At 36.0% G+C, this 26192-nt stretch overlaps 1 protein-coding gene across 5 annotated transcripts in view; it reads left to right on the top strand.

The window, feature by feature from the left end:
• The window catches only part of DCC (DCC netrin 1 receptor), a 1086886-nt gene that overhangs the window by 485551 nt on the left and 575143 nt on the right, over nucleotides 1-26192 (top strand). For all 5 annotated transcript variants that reach the window (XM_035700550.2, XM_035700549.2, XM_025422244.3 and 2 more), the window contains one exon: nucleotides 12947-13231. In XM_035700550.2, the coding sequence (XP_035556443.1) occupies nucleotides 12947-13231 (285 nt within the window). The remainder of the gene's footprint in view (nucleotides 1-12946; nucleotides 13232-26192) is intronic.

The raw sequence follows: 26192 nt of genomic DNA, 5'->3' as shown, positions 1-26192 counted from the left end.
AGGCTTTTGATAACAGTAGACTATTAGGTAAGTGTTGGAGGAGTCCAAATTTATACATGAATTTTTGATTATGTGAGGGGGTGGCTGGTGCCCTGAACCCCCATGTTTTTCAAGGGTCAACTATTTGTTTATTGTAAGGAGTTGGCTTGTGTGATTAAGGAGGCTGAGAAGTCCAAGGACTTGCACTTAGCAAACTAGGGACCTGGGAGAGCAAATGATGTGTGTTTCAGTTTGCGTCCAAAAAAATCTGGGAACCAGCAGAGCAGATGGTATAAGTTCCTTTCCTGAGTCTCCATTGAAAGGCACGAGGAAACTGATGTTCAGCTTGAAGACAGGCAGAGAGCAAATCCTCTTTGATTCTGCCTTTTTGCTCTATCCAGACCTTCAGTGGATTGCATGAGGCCCACTCACGTTGAGGAGGGCAGTTTTACTCAGTCTGCTGATTCAAATGTTAACTTATCCAGAAACATCGTCAGAGATACACTCAGATTATCTTTTAACCAAATATGCTATTACCCTGTGGCCCAGCCAGGTTCATATGTAAAATTAATCATCACACTGAGTGAAGAAATGAATAATTTAGAAAATTCCATGAGGTGATATCATCAGTGGTGGAAGCGGCTCATGGCAGAGCTATCAGGAGAACCTAGGCAAAGTAAGGAAGGGATGGGAACAATGACATGATGTAAAACAAAATATCATACAACTTTAAAAGTTTGCTTTTTTGTTTTTTGAATGACTTGCTTGCTTTGAATTAAGTACAATTTATAAGTAGGCCCAACAAATATAAGCCACATTCATAACTGACTTTCATGCATGTTGTGACCATTCATTAGCCACGCATAATGAGATTTAAGCTTGATGAAAAGCCTAAGCCTGAGTTCTGTAAAATTACTTATTACTATTGATTACAAACCAATCTCAGGTTTTATAATAAGGATTTTACCTACAGAGTAGAGAATGAATATAAAGTTATGGTCAAAGCCTGTGGAGGGAAATATCTTTTCATGAAATCAATATGTTCTTGAAGACTTGTTTGCAATTGAATTTAATACACTGAACAGAGCATTAGAATCATTAGCAAAATCTCCTCTTGCATATTTAAGATACGCTTATTTTAGAAAAAAGGACAAATAATTTTCTCTCACTTTTAAGAATATGTATTAATATAATTTTACATGGTTGTATAATTTTTAGTAGAGTGGATATGCAATATTTTGCCTAAGCAATCATCAGTTGTACAATTATTCCGTTATCTATCATTCACTGTTTTAAATAATGATGTACTGAATTATTTTATATATCTAACTTTTTTCTTCATATATTTATAGATAGATTCCTAGAAGCAGAGTTATTGGATTGAATTGTTATAATGCACATTGCCAAATTATTTTTCAGTGGTAGTATATCAATTTATAAAATGCTACTTTCGGAAGCATTGGTAGTCATCATTTTGAAATCTTTGCAACATTAATAGGCTAAAGTGCTATATCATTTTTGTTTATACATTTGACCCTGAACAACACAGGTTTGAACTGCACAGGTCCACTTACATGCAGATATTTTTCTTTTTCTTCTTCTTTTTTTTTTTTTTTTACATGCAGAATTAAAAAAAAAAAAAGCAGGTCAGTACTTTACAGCACTTTCCTTATGATTTTCTTAATAACAATTTCTTTTCTCTAGTTTATTGTAAGAATACAATAGATGATACATATACAAGGTATTTGTTAATTGACAGTTCATGTTTTTTTTTAATTTTTATTTATTTATGATAGTCACACAGAGAGAGAGAGAGAGAGAGAGAGAGAGAGAGGCAGAGACACAGGCAGAGGGAGAAGCAGGCTCCATGCACCGGGAGCCCGAAGTGGGATTCGATCCCGGGTATCCAGGATTGCGCCCTGGGCCAAAGGCAGGCGCCAAACCGCTGCGCCACCCAGGGATCCCAGGAGTTCATGTTATTGATCAGGCTCTCAGGCAACAGTAAGCTATTAGTAGTTAAGTTTTTGGGAAGCCAACATCATATTTGGATTTTTGACTGCACAGGAGGAATGGCATCCTTTAACCCCTGCATTGTTGAAGAGTCAACTGTATTTTCAGTTTTTGATTTCTAACAAACACTTCTATATTGGAAGTTGATCCATTAAAAAAAAATCCCGTTAAAATGCCATATGAAAATCCTATAATAAAATAAAATAAGCAAACAACTCCTAATTGATCTTCACCATAAATATGAGTTTCCACTTGGCATAACACATCCATACGGGTAATGACCAGTTTCAGTCATCAGAGATATGACAGTAAGGCTAAGAGGAAAGGCAGCTGCCACTATACAGGGATTGCTATATAACTTTTTCTGTTAAAATGGATTCTATTCTAAACTTCAGGTACAATAATGACATTGATATTCAATATAATTTGATTAGGTTTTATGGAGGATCTATATTCAAGAAGACAATAACATGCAAGTTTGAGGAAAAGGTGGTAAAGCTTTCTTCATTATTTAATCTTGTGCTGGGAAATAGATGTTCTATAATAACTCAGATGAATGAAGGAAAAGCTATTAATGCTACCTAGATGAGTGCTTCCAGAATCTACCTCTTTTGATGTTGAAGTTAACAAAAGACTTGGAGGGGCTGAATCATGCTTGTCTGATTGTGGATAATGAAATCAGCAGGAGCAAGGCCGATGGCACATGGTGTAATTCATATCTGGTAACAGTCTTTAGAGAAGAGTTGAGGTGTGGAGCTGAAATCCAGCTCTGGATAGCTGGCCGATCCTATGGAGCACCTTTTAAAATTTCATCTCTTCAAAGATCACTCCTTCCCAGTACTTATAAAGGCACCATGCAGGCTATCAGAGGCCCTAGCTATGTTACTTAAAAGAATGGTTTGGAGACTCCTGAATTACTCCATGGATTTGAAGACCAAGAGTCCAGCAAGGCTGCTTGGTGAGATTATGATAGATCAGCATTCAAACTGGCTCTTGATCACTCATAGATATAGGATACCCCAAATGACCACCTGGTCCCAAGCCTTATGTCTAATTGGTCTTTAAGGATTGGGAAAAGTACCAGTCCTTCAGAACATTTATAGTGAACAGACCCCAAAGGTGATTCTGAGAAACATTTCTTTGATGACATGTCTCTGACTACTTTTGGCCTAGGGGATGAGTTTATTGTGTGCTGCCATTCTTGAGTATATGATTTTCCTTTTCATTTCATACTTCTGTTTCATCCATCCTTCTGAGGTTCAACTAATTAGCCACATGGATGTTTCTTATAAAATCATACATTGGGAGAGTATGGCTGGCACCCACCGGACATACTCACTAGATTTGTTTTGCATTGCCACCTTTGAGCAACTGCTCTTTTGCCAACTATCTATTGGCAATTTTGCCAATGAGAATGAAGCTAAAACAAAAATCCAAAAAAAAAAAAAAAAAAAAGGGAAATGATAACTCTCAGAGGGACATGCTGGCGGAAATATGCTATAACAAATTCTAAGAATCCTTTATTGGTCTTCTGGCTTCTGAAAAGGACCAAATCTAGAGAACTTCTCTTTGGATTACCTTTATTCTCTTCCCGTCAGCTAATTTGTGAATTAAACGAGGGCAAACAAGGTCCAGGCTTTGAAGGGACATAGCCTCAAGGCTTTAATTTGGAGCAAACAAAGCATTTACAGCAGCTTTCTGGCAGGTGTAGAATATCACCACATTGTTGAATATTTAAAAGTGAGGCATGTTTCCAGCCCTAAAGTCTGTCCCCCAATTGATAAGTCTCTTTTTATTAAATGCATTTTAATTACTTAATAATTAGACCTTCCATAGGAGGAGATGGGGATCCTGATAGTCTGCCAAAGAGGCTAGAGGGCAAAGCAGAAGAATGTGCCATTTTCAGATTAGAATTTTTAAAAAGGAATAGGCCTAGTCTAAGGGTGTGCACGTGGATGGGGGCCTCCCTAGAGGCAGAGAGTCTTGGCATAAACCTGGACTGTGAAATGCTTTATTTCTACGTTTGCTTAAAAGCCAAAGTAGTTTAGAATTCAATGAATGAAAGTGCACAGCTAAGATATTCAAACTTTCTGACTCTCTGGATCTGATGGAAAGGTTTCTCATAGTCTGTGTAGTGTGTATATACACGGGTGGAAGGGTCCAGAGAGACTATTGTTCTCATTATTTTAATTCTGGGAGCCTAACACTTTTGATGTCCCTGCAGATTTAACAGCTTTTCATTCATTGCCATGGTGATATTTTACCTCACTTTTTTAGCATCACAAAGGAAAAGCCTAAATGAAAAATGTTTGCTGCTTTTGCTATTAACATTTCTACTGCCTCCGTGACAGCCAGCAGTTTGGGTTGTGCCTAACTCCTGAGGAAATAGGTATTGGCTGGAACCTGACTGATGGCTGCAGCCCTTGCTCAGGCAGAGGCTGGGCAGGGGCTTGCCCCCAAACCACTGGTAACTTCCTTCCAGGGGCAGTGATTTGGAAGCAAGGGAGGATGGGGAAATTTCATTCAGAATGGATATCACCCATTGACAATATAAACTTACGTTAGTTGGTTAAAATGTTCATGGATGGATGCACTAAGCGTAGTCAGTCAGTCCAACCCCCCTACCCCAATCTTTCAAATGAAAGCCTTCATGGTTTGACTTCCCGTATGTACATCAGTCTTTGCTCTTTTTCACATCCCCTGAAGAAATACCTAGTTTCTCCCTATCATTTTGCCAACCTAACCATTGCTATCCTTCCTAGACTCTGCAATGTTTAGACCCTGGGATATTTGCCTAAACCAAATATCTTATGGGTAATACATTTTTTCATTCAACAACTATTTGATGGACAATGATATGCCATGCACTGTGCTAAGTCTGAGTGCAGAATGCAATAGACCTAGCCTTACATTTGTGGAGTTTTACAGATTAGCCAGGAAGATGGCTGTTAAATCAATGCCAGCGTTAATTAATAACAGTTGAAGTGAGTGCTTCAAAGGAGACAACTAGAGATGACTGGTTCTATCTAGGCTTAGGGGAGTTGCCTCTCCAAGGAACTGAGAATTCTGGTATGGCACTGGGCACTGTTAAGTCCCGGGTGTTCAAGGGCTGTGTTAGTGAAGAGCTTAAAAGAGCAAAACCTTCACTCTTCCTTGCATGGGTAGGTCGTAAATGTTCTGGGAAAGAATTGTGGTTATGGCTCTTTAACAGGCCTCGAGCAGCATCAAAAAAGTAACATATATAAATGGGCCCTTAATGAATTCTTTTACTATTAAAACCAGTACTAAAGAATAACTGAAGGATCTTTTACAAAAATCAAAATAAACAGGGTGAGACCCATTTATCCATGGTACTTGCGTAATGGTTGTCTATCTCTTGCTAACAGCACTTAATACTTACTGTGCAATTATAATTAGGAGAGTTGACATCAATAAAATTTCTGATCCCGAAGCCCAGGCACGTTTTCTGACTATTAGGAACTTATAAAACTTGAATTATAAGGGTCTGGGTTTATAATTTCTGGGACAGGAGATAAAGTGGAGCCATACATGTCTGACTTTTCCAAATACAAAGCAATATGTTCTTTCCTTTTAACAGTTCCCAAACTAATCCCTCCAGAAGTGCGTGCTGGTCCTTGTTAGTTGTGTGAACCTGCAAGGTGACTGGTAGGGGACACTTGCAAGGAATTCAGATGTTGGTAGACTGAAAGCTGCCATACATCCTGGGTCAGACTAAGTACGGGGGTAAGAACTTTGACTGCAGTTTATTCTTGGAAACGGCCTTTCCTCCAAGGCTAACAGTGAAAGGCCTCAAAATAAATTTATTAAACAAAAAAGAAAAAGAAAGCTCATATGCAATTTTTAGTAGTGCCATATTTTAGGCTGACGTTTGTCTGTAAGAATTCAATCCAAGGCACAATGTGCTTACTCAGCCACACAGTGTGTCCAGCACTGTGCAGCTTCCTGGGGGTTGAGGAGTACGGGGGTACTGATCTATAGAAGAAACGCCTCTTGAGACATTTCCATGGGTTGGGGAAATAAGATGTTTTGAGAAGTACAATAATTCAGTACTAAAACAAACAACCCTACTACGGTAAACCTTTGAATGAGTTTTGTTCCTATTCTAGTTCCATCTGTGAAGGAGAGACAGTGACACTTACAGGTCTGTTGTGAGGATTGAGTGAGGTGATTTCTAAAGGTACTTATAATAGTGCAAATGATAAAAACTGGGACCTTACCTGAAGCCATCCAGCTGGTTAACTGGTGAAGCAGAGAAGGGACCCCAGATAATCTGACATCCATGTTTCCTTCTTTACCGTCCCAGACTGCCACTGAGTATGTTAGACTGTGATAGAGCCAACACTCAAATGCAATTATCAATGTTTAGAGGTTTCAGTGCTCTTTTTAAACATTTAGAGTCACCTAGAACCTCAACAAATATTTGTGTATTTTCTTTCAGTAGATATTTGATATATTCTGGAGACATAAGATACCACTTGCCCTGCCCCAAAACTCCACATATACAAACATATAAACATCTTTCAGCCTTCTAGTGATATAATTGGCTTTGTCATATTATTTATAAGTTACCGGTGCTATAAAAATTCCAAAGATACTGAGATGATTTCCAGGAAGCAAGATTTGAGAAAAAAGTTTTTTTTTCTTTTTTTTTTGAGTCAGTACCTTAAGAATAACTACAGTTTTAATATGTAGATATTTCCCTCTTTAGAGGAGACATGAGAAATACAGTTAAGAGAAAGCAGGTTTAGGGAGCAGACCAGTTCAAGAGATCCAATAATTATTTCGTAGGAATTGTGGCAGATGGGCCTGGAAAGTGCCTTGTGCTAGATTCTCGGGTATCAGCATCTAGGGTACAAGACAATACTAGAAAAAACTGGGGACATTGGAGTTTCTTAAGTGAAGCAAAAACTTTGGTGATTTAGGAACACCGATCTTTTACTATATTTGGAATATATTACTGTGAGAAAAGAGTAGACACCGGAAGATCACTTGTGCTATGATTACAATGGATCAGATGTGTCGGAGTCAAACTTTTTTCAGGAAAAGCTCTTGTGGATCAGGAAGCTATTTATCATGAGGATCCAGTTAGAATTAAACTTGGATCTCTCTATGAATGAAGCATGGAATCATTTGTATTGCCTTAGAGCATTAAATGGCTCTTCCGAAAATACTGTACTTCATTTCTACGAGTTACAGTGAGTTTAATGTTCATTACTAGGTGCTCATACTCATACCTTGAAAATATTGTACTATGGTGATAGCCTATAACTTCTTCTTTTAATACTGTTGTTGGGTCGTATACACCACCAGGAGATGTGACTGCTAAAATTCGGCATAATATTGGGAGCGTTAATTTAAGCCATAGAGAGCCTTGTAAACTTACAATTGCTTTTTGATGTGTTGGGTTTGCTTTGCAGAGACAAAAAGAAAAAGCTGCAGATCATGTTTATAATTGCTCACCGTGTCAAAAAATCAAAATTTGAACTTTTCAAACATTATTACATCATTAAATTTTAAATAGGATGCAATTCTGACCTCATTTATTAAAATATGAAATAATCATAGAGCACATACTGAAAGAGCACGTGGAATATTGGTCAATTCCGTTAAGTCTAATTTATGGATATACAATCGTATGTCATGTGTATGATTCCTCTACCTCCAGTTGAGGTTTACGTAAAGGAAATATCAGCTTGAATTCAGCTATACCTCTTTTTATTGCACTTTGCTTTATTTTGCTTCCTAAATACTGCATTTTTTACAGATCTAAGGTTTGTGGCAAACCTGTGTCACACTAGTCCATTGGCCCCATTTCTCCAATAGCATCTGTTCACTTTGTGTCTCTGTCACATTTCAGCAATCCTCTAGTGTTTCGAACTTTTTTCATTATTATTATATTTGTGATGCTCATCCATGATCAGTGATTTTGATGTTATGATTGTAATTATTTTGAGGTGCCATGAACCACACTCACATAAGATGGCAAACTTAATCTATAAATGTTCTGTGTGCTCTGATTGCTCTGTCAACAGGCCATTCCTGCACATTTTTCCCTCTTTTCGGGTCTTCCTGTTCCCTGAGACACAATAATATTGAAATTAGACCAATGAATAACTTTCTAGTGGCCTCTAAGTGTTCAAAAGGAAAAGTAATACATCTCTCCTATTAAAACAAAAGCTAGAAATTAGTAAGCTTAGTGAGAAAGGTAAATCAGAAGCCAAGACAACCCAAAAGCTAGGCCTCTTGCCCCAAACTATCAACCAGATTGTGAATGTGGAGGAAAAGCTCTTGAAGGAATTTAAACATGCTATTCCTGTGAACATACAAATGATAAGAAAGTGAAACAGACTTACTGCTGATACAGAGAAAGTTTAGTGGTCTGGATAGATACTCACAGCAGCCACAACATTCTCTTAAGCCAAAGCCTAAAAACAAAGCAGGATCCTAAATCTCTTCAATTCTATGAAGGCTGAGAGGGGTGAAAAAGCTGCAGAAGAGAAGTTTGGAGCTAGCCGTGGTTGTTCAATGGATTTTAAGGAAAGAATCCATGTTAATAATATCAAAATTCAAGAAGAAACAGCAAATGGTGATATAAAAGCTGCGGCAAGTTATCCAGAAGGTCTAGCTAAAATAATTAATGAAGGTGGCTACTCTAGACAACAGATTTCCAATGTAGACAAGATTTCCTTCTATTGGAAGAAGATGTTATCTAGGACTTTCATGCCTGGAGAGTGGAAGGCCAAGCTTCAAAGGACAGCCTGACTCTCTTATTAGGGGCTATTGTATCTAATGAATTTAAGTTGAAGGCGAGGCTCATTTACCATTCTGAAAATTCTGGGGCTCTTAAGAATTGTGCTAAATCCACCTGCCTATGCTCTGTAAATGGAACAACAAAGCCTGGATGACAACACATGCGTTTACAACATGGTTTACTGAATATTTTAAGCCTACTGTTGAGACATACTGCCCAGAGAAAAAAATCATTTCAAAATATTACTGCTCTTTGTCAATGCATCTGGTCACTCAAGAGCTCTGGTGGAGAGTCACAGCAAGATTAATGTTTTCATGCCTGCTAGCACAACATTTATTCTGCAGCCCATAGGCCAGAGAGTAATTCTGACTTTCAAGTCTTATTTAAGAAATTCATTTTATAAGGCAATAGTTGCCATAGATAGTGACTCCTCTGACACAACAGGGCAGTCAGCTAAAAACCTGGAAGGGGTTCACCATTCTAGATGCCACTAATCACGTATGTGATTCATGGGAAGAGGTCAAAATACCAACATTAGTAGGAGTTTGGAATAAGTTAATTCCAACCCTCATGGATGAGTTGAAGGGGTTCAAGATTTCAGTGGAGAAAGTAACTACAGATGTGGTGGAAATAACAAAGGAACTAGAATTAGAAGTGGTGCCATGACTGATTTTTGCAATTTGATAAAAATTGAATAGATGAGTAGTCACCTCTTATGGATGAGCAAAGAAAGTGGTTTTTTGAGATGGAATCTACTCGGGGTGAAGATGCTGTGAAAATTATTGAAATGAAAATCAAGAATTTGGGACATTACATAAACTTAGTTGAAAGAGCAGCTGCAGAGTTTGAGAGGACTGACTCCAGTTTTTTGTTTGTTTGTTTCTTTTGGTTTGGTTTGGTTTGATTTTTTTCTGACTCCAGTTTTGAAAGAAGTTCTACTGTGGGTAAAATTTTATCAAATATTATCACGTGCTACAGAGAAATTGTTCATGAAAGGAACAATCAATCAATGCAACAAACTTCATTATTGTCTTATTTTAAGAAATTGCTGCAGCCACCGAAGCCTTCAGCAACCACCACCAATCAGTCAGCAGCCATCAACAGAAAGGCAAGACCGTCTACCGGCAAAAAAAGATTTCAACTTGCTGAAAGCCCAGATAATGCTTAGCACTTTGGGGCAAGAAAATACTTTCAAATTAAGATATGTTGCATAATGTTTTTGGACACTTACTAGATGATAATGCAGTGTAAACATAACTTTTATATGAACCAGGAAAATAAAAAGTTCATTTAACTTGCCTTATTACAATATTCACTTTATTGAGGTGCTCTAGAACTGAACCTACAATATCTCCAAGGTGTGCTTATACTCTTTCATTTAATATTTCATTCTATTTTATTTATTCTCTAGAACTTAGTGAGTTTTTGGAATATCACATACATTTAGATGTAAAATAGGTGTTGAGAACTGTATCCAATGTGTATGACTTAAACGAGACTGTATAGCTAAATATATATATAAGTATCCAGTTATTTTATCAACTTATGCAAAATATTTTACTCTTACCTATGTTTTATAAAACATAATTTGCATATTTATTTCCTTGACTACAAAATAAAGTATGAGATGTGGAGACCAAGAAAAAAACTATTAAATAAAAAAAAAATGTTTGAAAATCTATTGTCCTATATAACCCTCACACAATCTGACCAACTACTCATTGCAGTTTTGCCTTGTGCGGTATGTACAAGCCATTCTCTGTTTAAATACTTGCTTTAAATCTATACTTTAGCAATCAGGTGTAGATTAGTGTTCTTCTTTTGAATAGACTCTAGACACTACATTACAAAGAGTGTAGAACCTGGACTTTGAACAATGAGCCAGGACACAAGTTAACAGATTCCTTTTGTTCTTTACTCAGTGGTAAATCTAGCATAGTTATTAATTCTGGATAATAAATAAGAATATAATTATGCATGTGGCTGGCACTCCCTGTAGATACATTTGTTGTGTGGAGACAAGTCTATGGATCCAGATTCAAAAGCCTCAACTGGGGATCCAGATGAATAATTTTAGTACCTTATATGTGGGATAAATTTTGATTGATAAATTAATATTTGCCCATGTATGAATGGTTCTGCATGGTCTAGAATTAATCGTTTGTACTAAAGAACAATCTTAATACTGCATTTATAGATCTGCAGGTCTGTTAATGTGAACGAAGGTATAATGAGTGGTAAACCATCTTTGGCAGCATCTACATATCCCATGTATGATATTGCTATAATTTCCTATTTCATAGATTCAGTTATCTGGTGGCTCAAATATTCTAATATCTGAAAGAGATATGGGATTCCACTATCACCTAGGGAAGGAGACTTTTCTACAGCATTTATGATTGTCTCCCGTATTAAATTATGATGTTTAAACTAAGTCATCTTGCCTTTCCCCTTTGGACTCCAACACAATTTTTATCAGATTGTCATGAAATTTAGGTTTGTGAGAATTAATAGACCCAAAATAAAACTAATAGTAGTTAAAACTGAGCACAAGTAGAATTTGTTATTGACTACATATTCATGGAAGATTTATTGGTAAAATTTGATCCCGGACCTAGGAAATTTTGACTTAGTTAAAACAAATCTATAAAATTAAAAAAAAATCACAGTAACATAAAATATGATCAGGAAACCTTGAGATGAACCCCAAAATGATGAATGAATTAAGTTTTATAATGAAATGCACATGCAATGAAAACAATTCCAGTAAGATACAAGTGAAAATCAAAATATTGGAGTATAACTGTATTGAATGAAACATGAATCAAGGAATTTAAAATTATTTAATTAAATGAACTCTAGAAAATAAAATTGCTAATGTTCTATCAGTGATGGCATAATTCATTCAAATTTGTTTGTTTGTCATTATTTAAAAAATGTTTTCTCGGTTAAAGCCCTAGGGTCATAAATATCTATCTGTTCACAAAAAGGGGGCTCAAGCGGGCAGGATAAAAATATTTTCTACCCTTCTCATGTGCAACATCATGATGTAAGAGACTTCTTTTTCATCATGCTCATGCTCAGTAATGGCCAAATTATTTTCTTTTTGTTATTTTTTTTCTTTTCCCTGCATTTGCTTAATCATCCGTATGAATGCATCTTTTTCATGAGTTAATTGTATATGAACATCACAGTGGTTGTGTGGGTTGAGTTAGCTCTTACCCCATATTATCACCCATAAAAATGAAACAAGTTGCCAGCGGAATCATGCAGAGTAGATGGCCCAGCCAGGTTAGAAACATAAGCTAATCTAATTCATTTTCTCAGTATTCCACAACCGTAAATGGAACATACTGATAATCATTGACCTTAAACAGTCCACCCATACAAGAGTGTTCTCTGTTATTGTAATTGGTGGTTAATGATACTCATCTTTCTTGAAATGGCTGGAGGCTATGCCGTATCACCAGTCTTTTGTGAATCTCCTTAACTTCATAGTTCTTTGTCCAAAGCCTTATAATTGGAAGCACATAGGACCAGGATTCAGAAGAACTAGATCTTCGGGTGCCTGGCTGGCTCAGTCAGTAGAGCACAGGACTCTTAATCTCTAGGTCATGAATTCAAGTTCCACAACTGAGTTTAGTGCCTGCTGAAAAATAATAAATATAAAATAAAATAAAATAATAAAATAAAATAAAATAATAAAATAAAATAAAATAAAATAAAATAAAATAAAATATAAAGTAAAATAAAATAAAATAAAATAAAAATAAAATAAAATAAAATAAAATAAAATAAAATAACCAGGTCTTTGTAGCATTGTGTGAATGTGTGTGTGGAATTCCATTTCTCTGAACCTCAATTTATTTCCTTGTGTGTAAAATTAGGATGATCCTGTGTACTCTGTTTATTTTACAAAGCAGCTTTATGAACTAAGAATGACAAAATAATAAGCTTCTAGGGATTAATGGCAATATCTTCATCCTTTTTAAAAAAAAAAAAAAAGCTACAGTAACTGTTGTAATGCCAGACACATAACGTGGTAGGATAGGAAGAGCAAAGGAGATAAAATTTGACAAAACATGAAATACAATCTTCTATGAAGAATACAGGTGTAATTATTTTCATTGGTGATTATCATTCCTTATCTGAAAGATTATCCTTCCTTTCTTGTTTTTCCCCTAGGACCACTGAGGTTTCTGTCCCAGACAGATTCTGTCACAGGCTTTATGGGGGACACGGTCCTACTCAAGTGTGACGTCATTGGGGAGCCCATGCCAACCATACATTGGCAGAAAAACCAACAAGACCTGCCTCCCATCCCAGGAGACTCCCGGGTGGTGGTCTTGCCCTCTGGAGCCTTGCAGATCAGCAGACTTCAACCAGGGGACATTGGAATCTATCGGTGCTTAGCCCGGAATCCAGCCAGCTCAAGAGCGGGAAATGAAGCAGAAGTCAGAATTTTGTCAGGTATGGCTGTGCTCTTTCTTTGCTTCAGAATTATGTTCTTTGGAATAGTTTGAACCACGACTTTCCCTTTCGCAAATGCTTTGTAATGGTCTTTAAGTTCTGGGGTTTTGTTTTCATATGCATTTTCTTTCTTTCTTTCTTTCTTTCTTTCTTTCTTTCTTTCTTTCTTCTTTCTTTCTTTCTTCTTTCTCTTTCTTTTTCTTTCTTTCTTTCTTTCTTTCTTTCTTTCTTTCTTTCTTTTTTCTTTCTTTCTTCTTTTTCTTCTTTTTTTCTTTCTTTCTTTCTTTTTCTTTCTCTTTCTTTCTTTTTTTCTAAATGAACCATTCAATGAGGCTATGCCAAAAGCTTTTCTTATTCTTCCCAGTCTCATAGTGGAAGTTTTCAGAGAAACACATATTTTCCTTATAGTTGGCTTCATTTATGGATGCATTCACTCATCCCATTAATATGCAATGAGTGCTTCTTTGTGTAAAGATCGCTGGTAAGCATCATTATTGTATTGTTTTATTTTCCTCTGATAACATTATAAGAGGTAGTGACAATTATCCCCATTTTCCAAGGATGAAGGTGGGGCTCTGCAAGATAAAGAACCTTCCCCAGATTAATACTGGACATTCATTTACTCATCGATTGATATACTCATTTCTGAGAAGCATTATGCTAAGTGTAGGGATGTAGTAATGATTAAGACTGACACAGAGCCTGGCTTATTAGAGTTCTAGGTGAATATGGACGTGTAAGTCATTACAATAAAGTGTGACTATTGTTAGTATGGTAAGGAACATTGTTTCTCTCTATGTCTTACCTTCTTTTCTCTCCACTGGCACATCTAAGACTCTGGGATCCTTTGCCTCTCCTAAATAACCCAGGTTAGACTGGAGATTTTCTAACATCTCTTCTCTTCCAATAACTGCTACTATCTTCTATCTATGTAATATCTACTTTCTCACTTAGTGACACTTGTAGAGTTTGCAAAGACTCACTTCTGAACATCACAAAGAAGGCACACACTTGAGTAGTTGTGGCAGGCTAACTATCAAAGCATTGATGTTGGCTTTTGTCTTGGCTTGTGGAGTGTAGTTATCAAAGTCCTTGAGCTAGGTAGAGGGTAACATTTCTAAGTCACTTCAAAAGTGCACTGGCAATTTAAACATTTCCAGCTACTTTGATAAGGACATCTCTGAAACCTCTTCTAATTCTTTTGTGTACTCTCTCTTCCATCAGTCACAGGGATTCTGACATAAATGTGTCAATAACCATCAGCACCACTGTTTCTTTCCATCCACTAGGCAGTGACAGATGCAAATATAGCATTTATTCCCAACACACACATGCATTTATTTAGGCATCCATTAGATACACAAATATTTTTAAATATTTATATTCATATGTCCTTAATAATGCATCTAAGTCAATCAGATGGGAAGCCTAGGTAAGCCACATAGAAAATTGGCAAGACTATGTTAGCCTATCTTAATATGACTGAAAGGTCTGTTTCCAGAGGTATTAAGGGATAAAATTGGACTAATTAAATATTAAATGTGAAATGGGAAGTTTTGAAAGACACAGAGACATAATCATCAAATCACTATTTACATTTATTTATTCACCTTGTAAGATACATTTGCATTGTAATCTGTGGAGATTTATTAAAGCCAAATTTCATATTGTTAGTTTGGCTAAGTCAAAAATATGTTGGGGTACTTTGGAGATGTGTGGATATTTTTTTATCTGAATGGAAACTGAAATTTTTTGAAGTCATTATAGTTAATGATAAATTTTCTCCAAGTTCTGTTAATTCAAATATAAACTTAAGAAAAGTTTGAAGGTGGGCTAATAAACATACATACACACACATACACACACATTATTGCCATACTTGGTTACACCTGTCTCACATGCTATTGACCACATAAGGATCTGCTAAAGGAGCATATGTTTGTCCCGTTTATCCTTGACTTTGCAAGTTGGTTTCGAGGTCAAATACACAGATCCACAACGAGCACAAAATTGAGTGAGAGAATGAATGATTGGATGGATGGAGGTCAATCTCAGTTTCTTTTAATTGCCACTTATGGTTTTCTCATTTTTTAAATCTAGCTAATCCTTTCTGAATCAATTTCTGTTTTCTGTAAGTATCAATCTAAGGAAGTAATAAATTACATAGATAGATGACCCACTCTCTATTCTTGTGCTTATTTAATCAGGTAGGATGGAGTGAATTAAAATAGGAAACCATCAAATTATTAATATCTCTTATAAGCATCAAAGTGGTACCCAAATGGTCACCACTCTTTAAAAAGATATATCTCCTTCATGATCATTTAAGCACCATCTTGACTGATGATGTTATCTGTTTTTGTGAAACACATGAAACATAAATGTTAATGTGTGTAGAGAGTCATCTAGTACTAATTAATATATAATCTGATATTCTATTCAGGTTTATGTAAAATAAAAATTGCCCCTTTTATATATTAAGTGCTCATGCTTGAATGTCACCAAGTAACTGAGATCCATTAAATTCAGATTTTAAGAATCAAATAGTTCTTTTGAGATGTTGCTTTTCAACAAGCAATGTCAGTCTATTTATTAAGTAAATAAATACCTTATTCAACAAAATTTGACTGAATTTTATATGCATGTCATCGTGCTGGTTGCTAGGAATACAAGCTCAGGAGACTGTGCCCTAAAACAGCAATAGCGTAGTGGGGAAAACAGGCAAAGCAAGTAGACTGTGCTGTAAAGGAAGAAACAGAGTGGCATTCCCTCACATAAAGAGAAACACCAGGTGCCAATTTTGAAAAGCAAGGAAGTGTACACCAGGACAAAAGAGCAGCACCAGCACAGCATAGAGAAAGGAGACATAATAGCTTTTCAGGGGACCTGAACTAAGTCTTTTTAACTGGGTCATAGGGCACCAGGAGGGTAGGAGCAGACAGACTGGAAGTATGGGAGATAAACTGAAGGGAGGCAGATAGATAGGATGTGCGGCATTAACCTGGAGGGAATTAACCCATAGTGGCTACTGAAGTAGCATCAGACAGGGTACAGAAATGAAGACGAGGGAGGAGATCTTAATTAAGGATAGGTCTCGGAAGCATATCACATAAGGTGTATGAGGGAGAGGATGGGGTCCAGGCTCAGTAAAGGCTAGGTGGTGGTATTTAACCGGAGACTGGGTATGGAATAGTGGTGCTATTGTGTTCAAAATAAATTGCAGATTTTTAAATGAGATTTCCCCATAACATTTTATATTTTCTAGATTAAATGAATAATTATTTCATTCAAAGGTAGGGAAATCAGTAATTGATTAATGTTTTAAGACAGAAATTGAATTACTGTTTATGAGGAATTGTACATTTTTAACAGAGTAAGTTGATATTAAATTGTTGTAAAGGTTTTTGTTTTTGGTTTTGGTTTTTTTTAATATTGATAATACATCACTAAGTAATTTTCAGATGGTTTAAGGTATTTTGTTGCATGTGATGGGGAACGAGGTATTGAGGGGCCACCAGGATTGTCAAGTTCACTTTATTCAGTTCTCATAACGTCTGAGTGCCAAGCAGTAGATTGAATTGCTGAATTATAAATCTGCTTTGGGCACTAAGGTTGACTAAAATAACTGGCCCATACACTGAAACTCTTATTTCAGTTTTCTTAATGGCCTAATTGAATTGATCAATTGGTAATTGAATCTATTGTTCATTCTTTTAACTGCAATTAAATGACTCTGGGTCCTGGGTAGACCTGAACTCTAAATATCTGTACAATTAGAAGCACAGGCTTTTAATGGAATCAATTAGACTAAAGTATATTTTGAATGATTTTTCTCTATTATATTTATTTTTATTGAAATGTATTTTAACAGAAACATTTCAAAATTCATATTATTTAAAGGAAAACTATTTTTTTCAGTTTTCAAACAGTTTCAGAATTGTGTTCAACACAAAGAATTTATTATTGATGGATACATGAAATTTTTTAATGTGACTAAATACTGCTTATATTACAAAGTTAATTATATTTTGCTACCATTTCTTTTATAATTTCTGCAGAATAATAGTTTGTAAAAAAAAAGCAAAGAAGACACATTCTCTGTTTTTAAATTTACCATTGATCCAGACAGTTAATTCATGTAGCCGTATGATTAACATAAGGTAGGGAATGGTAAATTCAGGTAAACTTATCTAGTTCCAAATCAGCACAGACAAAGAATAAGTCATTTCTAGGTGGAAAATTTGCAGCCTCTGTAGAGATGATTCCTTTGCTAGATATTCTGGAATAACCATTTATAGAATGATAGCAGATATAAATCTGGAATGAGAAGCTGAACCTATTTTTTTGGAGAACCTTGAGTCTTATGCCTAGGAACATAGACTTGATTCTATTCCCTTTATTGATGGTTGGGAATCCTTGAAGGTTTTTGAGTAATATATTTCATGATATAAACATACACAAAGAAAAACAGAAATAAGAAAGTGAAGAGCAATTGGATTAATGTATTACTGATATTTTTGTATCATACTTAATGTTTTCACTGCATGAAAGGATTTTCTCATAGTTTGCCTTTTTTAAGACTAGTTTTAAATAAAACTAGTTCTTACATCATGCTATAAATAGAATGCTATTAACCTTCATGGATCTAAGTTGGATAAAATGATTTCTTCTTCTCTCTTATATGTAATAGAAAAGAATGAAATATAAGAATATATTATATTTGAACGATGTGAAGTCCACATTTCCTAAGTATTATATCAGATTTAATTCAGATTGCATGAAGGAGTCAGCATGTGGACTACCACAGTCCGTTTCATATTGAGTTAATATTGATCAATTGAACTATTATTATAATAAGTGGCTAAAAGCACAGAATATGACACTAGACTAAGTACAAATCTCAGTCCTACCACTTACGAGTGGTACAATTTAGGGCAATTTACTTAATCTAAATCTTTATTTATTTTACAAAATGTAGAGAATAATGTCACATATTTCTTAGGGTGGTTGTGAAGTTTTAACTTAAGAAGCAAATTCAATGTCTGGAATTGCTAAGTCCTTAGCAACTGTTGTAATTACTTTAGTATTTTAGAAATTCCAGTCTTAAAGAATTTGATTCTCATGTGAAGACTATTTATCTGAGATAAGATTCTCTTTCTGCCTCTCTCTCTCTGTCCCTCCTCCCCACACTCCCCATATTCTCTCTCTCTCTCTCAAATAAATAAATAAATAAATAAATAAATAAATAAATAACAAATAAATTGAGTGGTACCTGGGCGCCTGAGTCAGTTGAACGGCTGACTCGATTTCAGCCCAGGTCATGATCTTGGAATCCTGGGATCAAGTTTCATACTCAATGCAGAGTCTACTTGAGGATTTCTCTCCTTCTCCCTCTGCCTCTACCACCACTTGCTCTCTCTCTCTCTCTCTCTCTGCAAAATAAATAAATAAATCTACAAAACCCACAAAACTATAAGCCATACTAAGGCACAGTCATTAAGTGTCAAAAATCAATTTCATAAACTATGAGATTATCCTCTTTTAAATTAATTTAGAAAATAATGGTTTTAAGCTGGTTTATATTGTCATAAAAAGCACACCAAAAGGAAATAGGACGCCTTTTATTATATACAACTGATGTAGTGAAATGACCAATTTCTATATCATGATGCACTCCACCCCCTAGCTCTCTACCATGATAGCTTTAGCTTGCCCTCTTTGAGAATCAGGGGTGGGCAGAGGATGGAAGTAAATGAACAATCATGCTATATTAGAATTACTTATTGTAAGTCAGGTCTTTTAACTAATGTGAGATAGTAGAGATAATCAGTGTTTCATATGGGGTTGATGAAATCCCATTCAAGTGTAATAAAGTTTATATATTAGTAAGCCTAAGCTGACTTGCAGTGGATACATAGACAATATCCCTTTGATTCTTGAATTCGTTAAAAAAAAAAAAAATCTTCATCTTTCAGTGCTTTTTTTGGAGGCATCTATCTAGTCCAGAATTCCAAGTTAAAAGTATTTGAAATACTGGGGAATCTATTACATTCTTCTTGCCAAGCCTATCATTCTAATATCACTAGTGATCACTCTCTCACCAGTTCCACCAATTTTTCTATTTTCATTCTTGACCTTGAGTGATATTAGATATTGTTTATGTGATCTCTTAACTCCCATCCCCTGATATGTTGCTATTTCATATAAGGTCAAAAGCAAAAACAGTCTACTTAGGATTGTCCTCTATAAGAAGGAATGAAGACTCCTTGAAAAAGAATCTTTATTTTCCCAGGAGTCTTTTAGGGCTGATATATGGTCAGCTCTGCATTTACTAGGAATACGACACTTAACAGCCCCAGGGCAGGCGTCTAAAGGGTCTCGCAATCTGCCCCGACTCACAAATAAGAGGCTTTCTCTGAGCATGTGTAGAAGCCAAGCCTATAACCTATGAGTGCAAAAGTCACAAAAATCAATGAAGGGACTGGTACAGTTTATTCCTAGAGCATAAAAAAGACATATTTAGTCATGAGCTATGGGCGTTACCTTAATTTTTAAACATTGGCCCAGAAAATAACCCAAGTCCTTTTTTTTTTCATTCTTTAACAAAAACAACAGGTAGAATAAGTAATTTGCTAGAAAAAAATTAAATGCTACTGTGTGCATTTATATAAATTATGAAGATTTCTGGGTTCTCTAAACTAACTTTGACATATCATAATGACAGCATTTGTTTTCTGAGACTCTACTGTCAGCTGTGACATTACCAAAAAAAAAAAAAAATCATTCTATAAATGAAAAACCACTTCCTTCAACCCTGCTACAAAATGAAACTGATAGACTCAAAATTTGCCTGTGAGACAGAAGGGCTATAGCCATATGCCAATGATAAGAATAGACACTCTGCTTTCTTCTTCCAAACTCTATCTACAAATAGCAGTATGTGTGTGTACATGGAGAAAGAAAGAGGAAATATGAACAGATGTAGGAATATTTACAGAGAGGGAATGTCATTTTTAGTACTGAATTGCTGTAAATGAGGAAGGGAAGTAATAGAATCATGGAGTGATGACTACTAGCTCCTGAGAAATGGTTCTCTTCTCTGTTCAAAGCTTCTTGGCTTTTAGCCAGATGGAGGGTTTTTTTTATTATTATTAAATAAATTTTGACTCCTATGATCAGTCTGGATTAGGCTGGTTTTTAATAAAAGACACTCTAAACACAGAGTTAGAAGGAGTTTGATGGAATTTTTCACTCGGAGCACATATTATTATACCTGCTTGTGTTTGAAGACAACAAGGTACCTGCTGAATTTCCTGAAACAGAACTAGATGGGGGATGGCTAAGGAGCCAGCAGGTGAACAGTTGGTTAGCTTGAATTTGAGGATGCAGACAGGGAACTCACTCTGTGAAGTTAAATTAATTTGTAACTCTTATGCCTGGGAAGAAATCAAAGAGAATATCCCACTGTAGCCTGCAGTGTCCTTTCATTTCCAATTGGAAAAAAAGTGTTTGATATTCCATTGAGGCAGGCATTTAATAAAGAAAACCAGAGTATACAACAAGAAAAAAAATATTTTGCATTCAGAAAGCATAAAAATTAAAAGCAAGTATTGGTTATTTTGAGGAATATAGTTATTAAGCTGTGAAAACTGGTATTTTTTTTCTTGCTGACACAGATGCCAACAGTTCATAATTAAATTTCTGCCTGCCTCAGTTATTCTTTAGATTTAGCCATGTAAGTTTAGTGTTACCCAGGAAAATGGCCCCATGAAAAGAAAGTCATTGTCATCACAGGGTGAGCATTCATTCTGCTATGCATAGGATTAGTTCAGGCACATCTAACGTCCTAAAATAATGATAAAGAGATTTACTTTCCACTCTAAAATGTACCCATCCAGGGCAGCCCGGGGGGCCTCAGTGGTTTAGCGCCTGCCTTCGGCCCAGGGCGTGATCCTGGAGACCCGGAATTGAGTCCCACATCAGGCTCCCTGCGTGGAGCCTGCTTCTCCCTCTGCCTGTGTCTCTGCTTCTCTCTCTCTCTCTCATGAATAAATAAATAAAATCTTTAAAAAAAATTTGTACCCCTCCAATGTTGGATAATATATGTAGTGAGTCTGATTACCTATAATGAGGTAAGACAAAATCATGTGGCCTTGACATATTTGGGGAAATCTGGGAATGCAAAGTCAATTTTAGCTTCCAACTAGCCTCACAGACTCAGGTAATTTGGCCACTGTAACATCTAATAGAAATATTTTTATTGAAATGCCCTAGAATGGAAAGCACTCTCTCTACTTTCACCAGCGTGCCTTCTCTATGACTCTGGCTAGTGGGCTCTGAAGACAGTTGAGTTCTTATTTCTAAACATGTGAAGTGTAGGTAAATGTGTCAGGTTATATGATCCAAGATGCTTCTTGACTTTTAATAATCTTTTACTGAAAGATAGTGACTGGGAATACTGAAGTTTTTCAATCCCTTCACAAATGAAAGTCGTAGTAATAATAGTAATAATAATAATAATAATAATAATAATAATAATAAAATAGCAATAAGAAGAATAAAGAGGAAGAATGACATTTACCTTTTTTTAATTTTTTTTTTTTTTAAGTAGGCTCTGTGTCCAGCATATAGTCAAAGCAGGGCTTGAACTCATGATCCTGAGATCAAGACCTGAGCTGAGACCAAGAGTCAGACACTTAATCGACTAAGCCCCCCAGACCTCTCCTACTTTATCAATTTCTACTTCGAGGATGCAGAACTATTCCCATTTGAAAGGAAATAGGCTTCTTGAATGTCTCAGAATATAGGCTAATTTGTTGAAACTGTCTACATCACTTCTGAAAGTATGGTCTAGAGACTCAGTGTTTCTCAAGATGCTTTTATGTGATCTGCAGACTCAAGCCTATTTTAATGATAATACAATATTTTTGGTATTGTTTCACCATGTTGACTAAGAATATCTTTCATGAAACAATGAAAATTATCAACTTTATTAATTCTTAATCGTTAAGTTCATAATTTTTTTAATATTCTGAATATCAAAAGAGAAAACACTTAGGAAAGATGTCTAAATACATTATTTTTTAAATTTTTGTGATCATTTGAGTTTCAAGCTGAATTAGCTACTTTTTTATATGGAATACCATTTTTACTTGAAAGGGCAATCAACAGAAAAACTGTAGCTATTCAGACTTGGGTACTACTAGTTAGACGTTTCTCAAAAATGAACAAAGTGAGCCAGTCAGTTTAAGGAAAATAGTATCTGCTGCCAAGGATGAAATTCAAGCTTTTAAGTTAAAATTAGAAATTTGGAAAACTTGTAACTGCCACTAGGAACTTGACAACATCACAACATTAAAAGGCCTTTCTGATGGGATTGATGGTGATACTAACAAATGGGATTTTTTAATAGCTGTATAATGACATGTGTCAACGTTGGGAAGATCTGTCTAATTCTCTGTGCCATCCCAAATGACCACAGATTGTTGTGACAGCATCACACATGGGTAACAGATCTATTCAAAACGTAAGATAAGACCAACAGATTTTTATATCACAGTGTGAAATTTCATCAATATGAGGTCAGATTCTACATTACAACTAACTTTTAAGAAACTACTTATTGGCATGGTGTTAAAAGATAAAGTCTACAATTATTTGAAAAGGCTATTAAAATACACCTTCTTTTTCCAGCTACATATCTAACATCAGATTATTTTCACATAATTCAACCAAATTAACATATCAGAACAAAGTTAATACAGAAAGTAACACAACAGTCTAGTTATTCTCTATTAAATCATTTGTTAAAAATTTTATAAAACTGGATGGCTCAGTGGTTGAGCATCTGCCTCAGGCTCAGGGCGTGATCCAGGGTCCTGGGATCAAGTCCCACATCGGGATCCCTGCAGGGAACCTGCTTCTCCCTCTGCCTGTGTCTCTGCCTCTCTGTGTCTCTCATGAATAAATAAATTAAAAATCTTTAAAAATTTTTTCACAAAACTTACGGTGCCTACCTGGCTCAGTCAGTAGAACATACAACTCTTGATCTTGGGGTTGTGAATTTGAGCCCCACGCTGGGTATAGAGATTGCTTAAAAATAAAATCTTTAAAAAAATGTACAAAGAAGTGAAGTAATACCCCTTTTCTTACTAATATTTTTGTTTTGAAAAATATAGTTTTAAAAATATATATATTATGGTAAGTTGTGAATAAATAATCAATAGATATCTTAAAAAGTCTTTCAATTTTGACTTTTAATATGGTAAATATTTATAGCTGTAACCTATATAAACAAAAGTTCTTTGGGGTCCTCAATAATTTTTAAGAGTACAGTGGTTCCTAAAACCAAACAGTTGGGAGATTCACTGTCTCATCATTATCCATTCTCCGAATGATTGTAAGTCAGTCCTCTCCAACTCAGATAAAAGATCAAGCTAAATAGGCCAAATTATCCATTTAAAAAGTTAGAAAGGGAGGAAGGAAAGGAAGGCAGGCAGGCAAGTAGGAAGAAAGGAAAGCATAAACAAAGGCAGGACATTGCCATAGGGTGTTTTTGCACTTTAAATGCAATCTTTGTAGAGGCACCTGGGTGGCTCAGTGGTTGAGCATCTGCCTTTAGCTCAGGTCCTGACCCGGGGTCCTGGGATCGAGTCCCACATTGGGCTTCCTTGCATGGAGCCTGCTTCTCCCTCTGCCTGTGTCTCTGCCTTTCTCTCTCTGTATCTGTCATGAATAAATAAATAAAATCTTTAAAAAAAAAAAAGAAAAAAACAATCTGTCTGTGTCAGAGATCAGTATACCTGTAATGACTCTTTCCCCTCTAGTTACTACCCTCTTGCTCTCTGAGGAGGATTAGTTCTTTTACCACCAGGATGACAATGAGATCAAGTCAGATGGAGAATCATGTCAATATTCCCCGTTCCCCAACAGGAAGAAGCTAAACTAGGTTTTAGTCTAAGCAAATCAGACTGCTAATAACCAATTAAGAAAAGTCATTGCATAATTTTTTGCGTTCATTTCCATGACCATCATATTAAACAGATCTGCTTTTCTTTAGTCCTTTTTTTTAAAGATTTTATTTATTTATTCATGGGGGGGTGTAGAGACACAGGCAGAGGGAGAAGTAGGCTCCATGCAGGGACCCCGATGTGGGACTCGATCCCGGGTCTCCAGGATCATGCCCTGGGCCAAAAGTGGCACTAATCCGCTGAGCCACCCGGGCTGCCTTTCTTTAGTCTTTAATGAAAAAAATTGACAGAAAAAAATCCATTTTTCTTGGTGTGAATTTAAAGCTATTGCCAAATATATTTTCTCGAGCCTACCCTTGCATTTTCTTCTCATTTTTATTTTAAAACGTATAGCACATATATAAAAGCATATGGAACGTATATGCAGTTTAAAACATAAAAATGAAATGACCATTTGTATACCCATCACCCAGTTTATGAAATAAGAGTATTACAAACTGGTATTCTCATGCCATTTCCTGTGATGAAATCATACTCATTAATTAACTGGAAACATTTGCCATGTTTTATTAATTGAACAATTTCATTTGGATTGGTATAGTCAGTGCCCATATAGCAAGAACAAAATGATTTTTATGAATATTTCCTAATTCCATCATAGACCCATTAAAATCAATTTAGTCAACAAAAGTCATGACCTAAAATTTCGAGTTTACTTTTTCCAGAGCTTTTCCATCTATACAATTTTAGAGCCTAGAGAGAAAACTTTCATCTGCTCTTGAATATATGTCTGTGTTTTATTTATTTATTTTTAAGATTTTATTTATTTATTCATGAGAGACACAGACGGAGAAGCAGAGACACAGGCAGAGGGAGAAGCAGGCCCCATGCGGGGAGCCCAATGTGCGACTGGATCCCAGGACTCTGGGGTCATGCCCTGAGCCGAAGGCAGATGCTCAATGGCTGAGCCACCCAGGTGTCCCTATGTCTGTGTTTTAATCATTAACTTTTATAATTTATTTTGTTCCTTGTATAATGTCATCCACCTTACACTAGAATTTAACATAACTCTATACTCTAAAAATGGTATATATTCTTATAAAAACTTTTGAAAATAGAGAAAAATCCAAAGATGTGAATAAGACCCACTCATGATTGTGTCACACAAAAATAACCTTGGCAATTATATCTCCATCTTCTCTATTTTAAAACACAAATCTACTTTCTTGAGACTCCTCTTTAAACACACACACACACACACACACACACACACATTTTAGGCAAGAAAAATAAGGCAAATATATATTGCTACATAACAAAACACTCCAAAATTAGTGACTTGAAATAATTTATTATCTCTTACAATCCTGCAGTGTACCTCAGCAGTTCCTCTCCTGGTTTCACTTTGGCTTCCTTGTGTGTGCTTTGCTGAAGTGGAAGGTTCAAGAGGGCCTTAATCACAAGTCTGTTAATTAGTGCTGGTTTTTGGCTTGAGGGGGCTTAGTTGTCCTCCATGTGCCTTCTTTAAGTAGCTAGACTGAGATGCTTAGTCTCAGAAAGAGTCATGGCGGAAACCATAAGACCTCTTGAGGCCTTGGCTCCGGAGCTCATGCAGTATGACACTTACCATAATCTGTTGGTCAAAGCATAACACCGGGCCAGGCCAGATTTAAATCATAGGGAACTAGACCCTTCATTCTGGATTAGAGGAACTCTAAACAATTTGTGATCATATTAAATCCATCATAACGTTATAGAACATATGAACTAGGGATCCCTGGGTGGCGCAGCGGTTTGGCGCCTGCCTTTGGCCCAGGGTGTGATCCTGGAGACTCGGGATCGAATCCCACATCGGGCTCCCGGTGCTTGGAGCCTGCTTCTCCCTCTGCCTGTGTCTCTGCCTCTCTCTCTCTCGTGTGACTATCATGAATAAATAAATTAAAAAAAAAAAAAGAACATATGAACTATGTACTATTAAAAAAAATTTCTAT

This window comes from Canis lupus, chromosome 1 (genome assembly GCF_003254725.2).
Source record: "Canis lupus dingo isolate Sandy chromosome 1, ASM325472v2, whole genome shotgun sequence".
Taxonomy (NCBI): Eukaryota; Metazoa; Chordata; class Mammalia; order Carnivora; family Canidae; genus Canis; species Canis lupus.
This window is presented reverse-complemented; position numbering and strand designations above follow the sequence as displayed.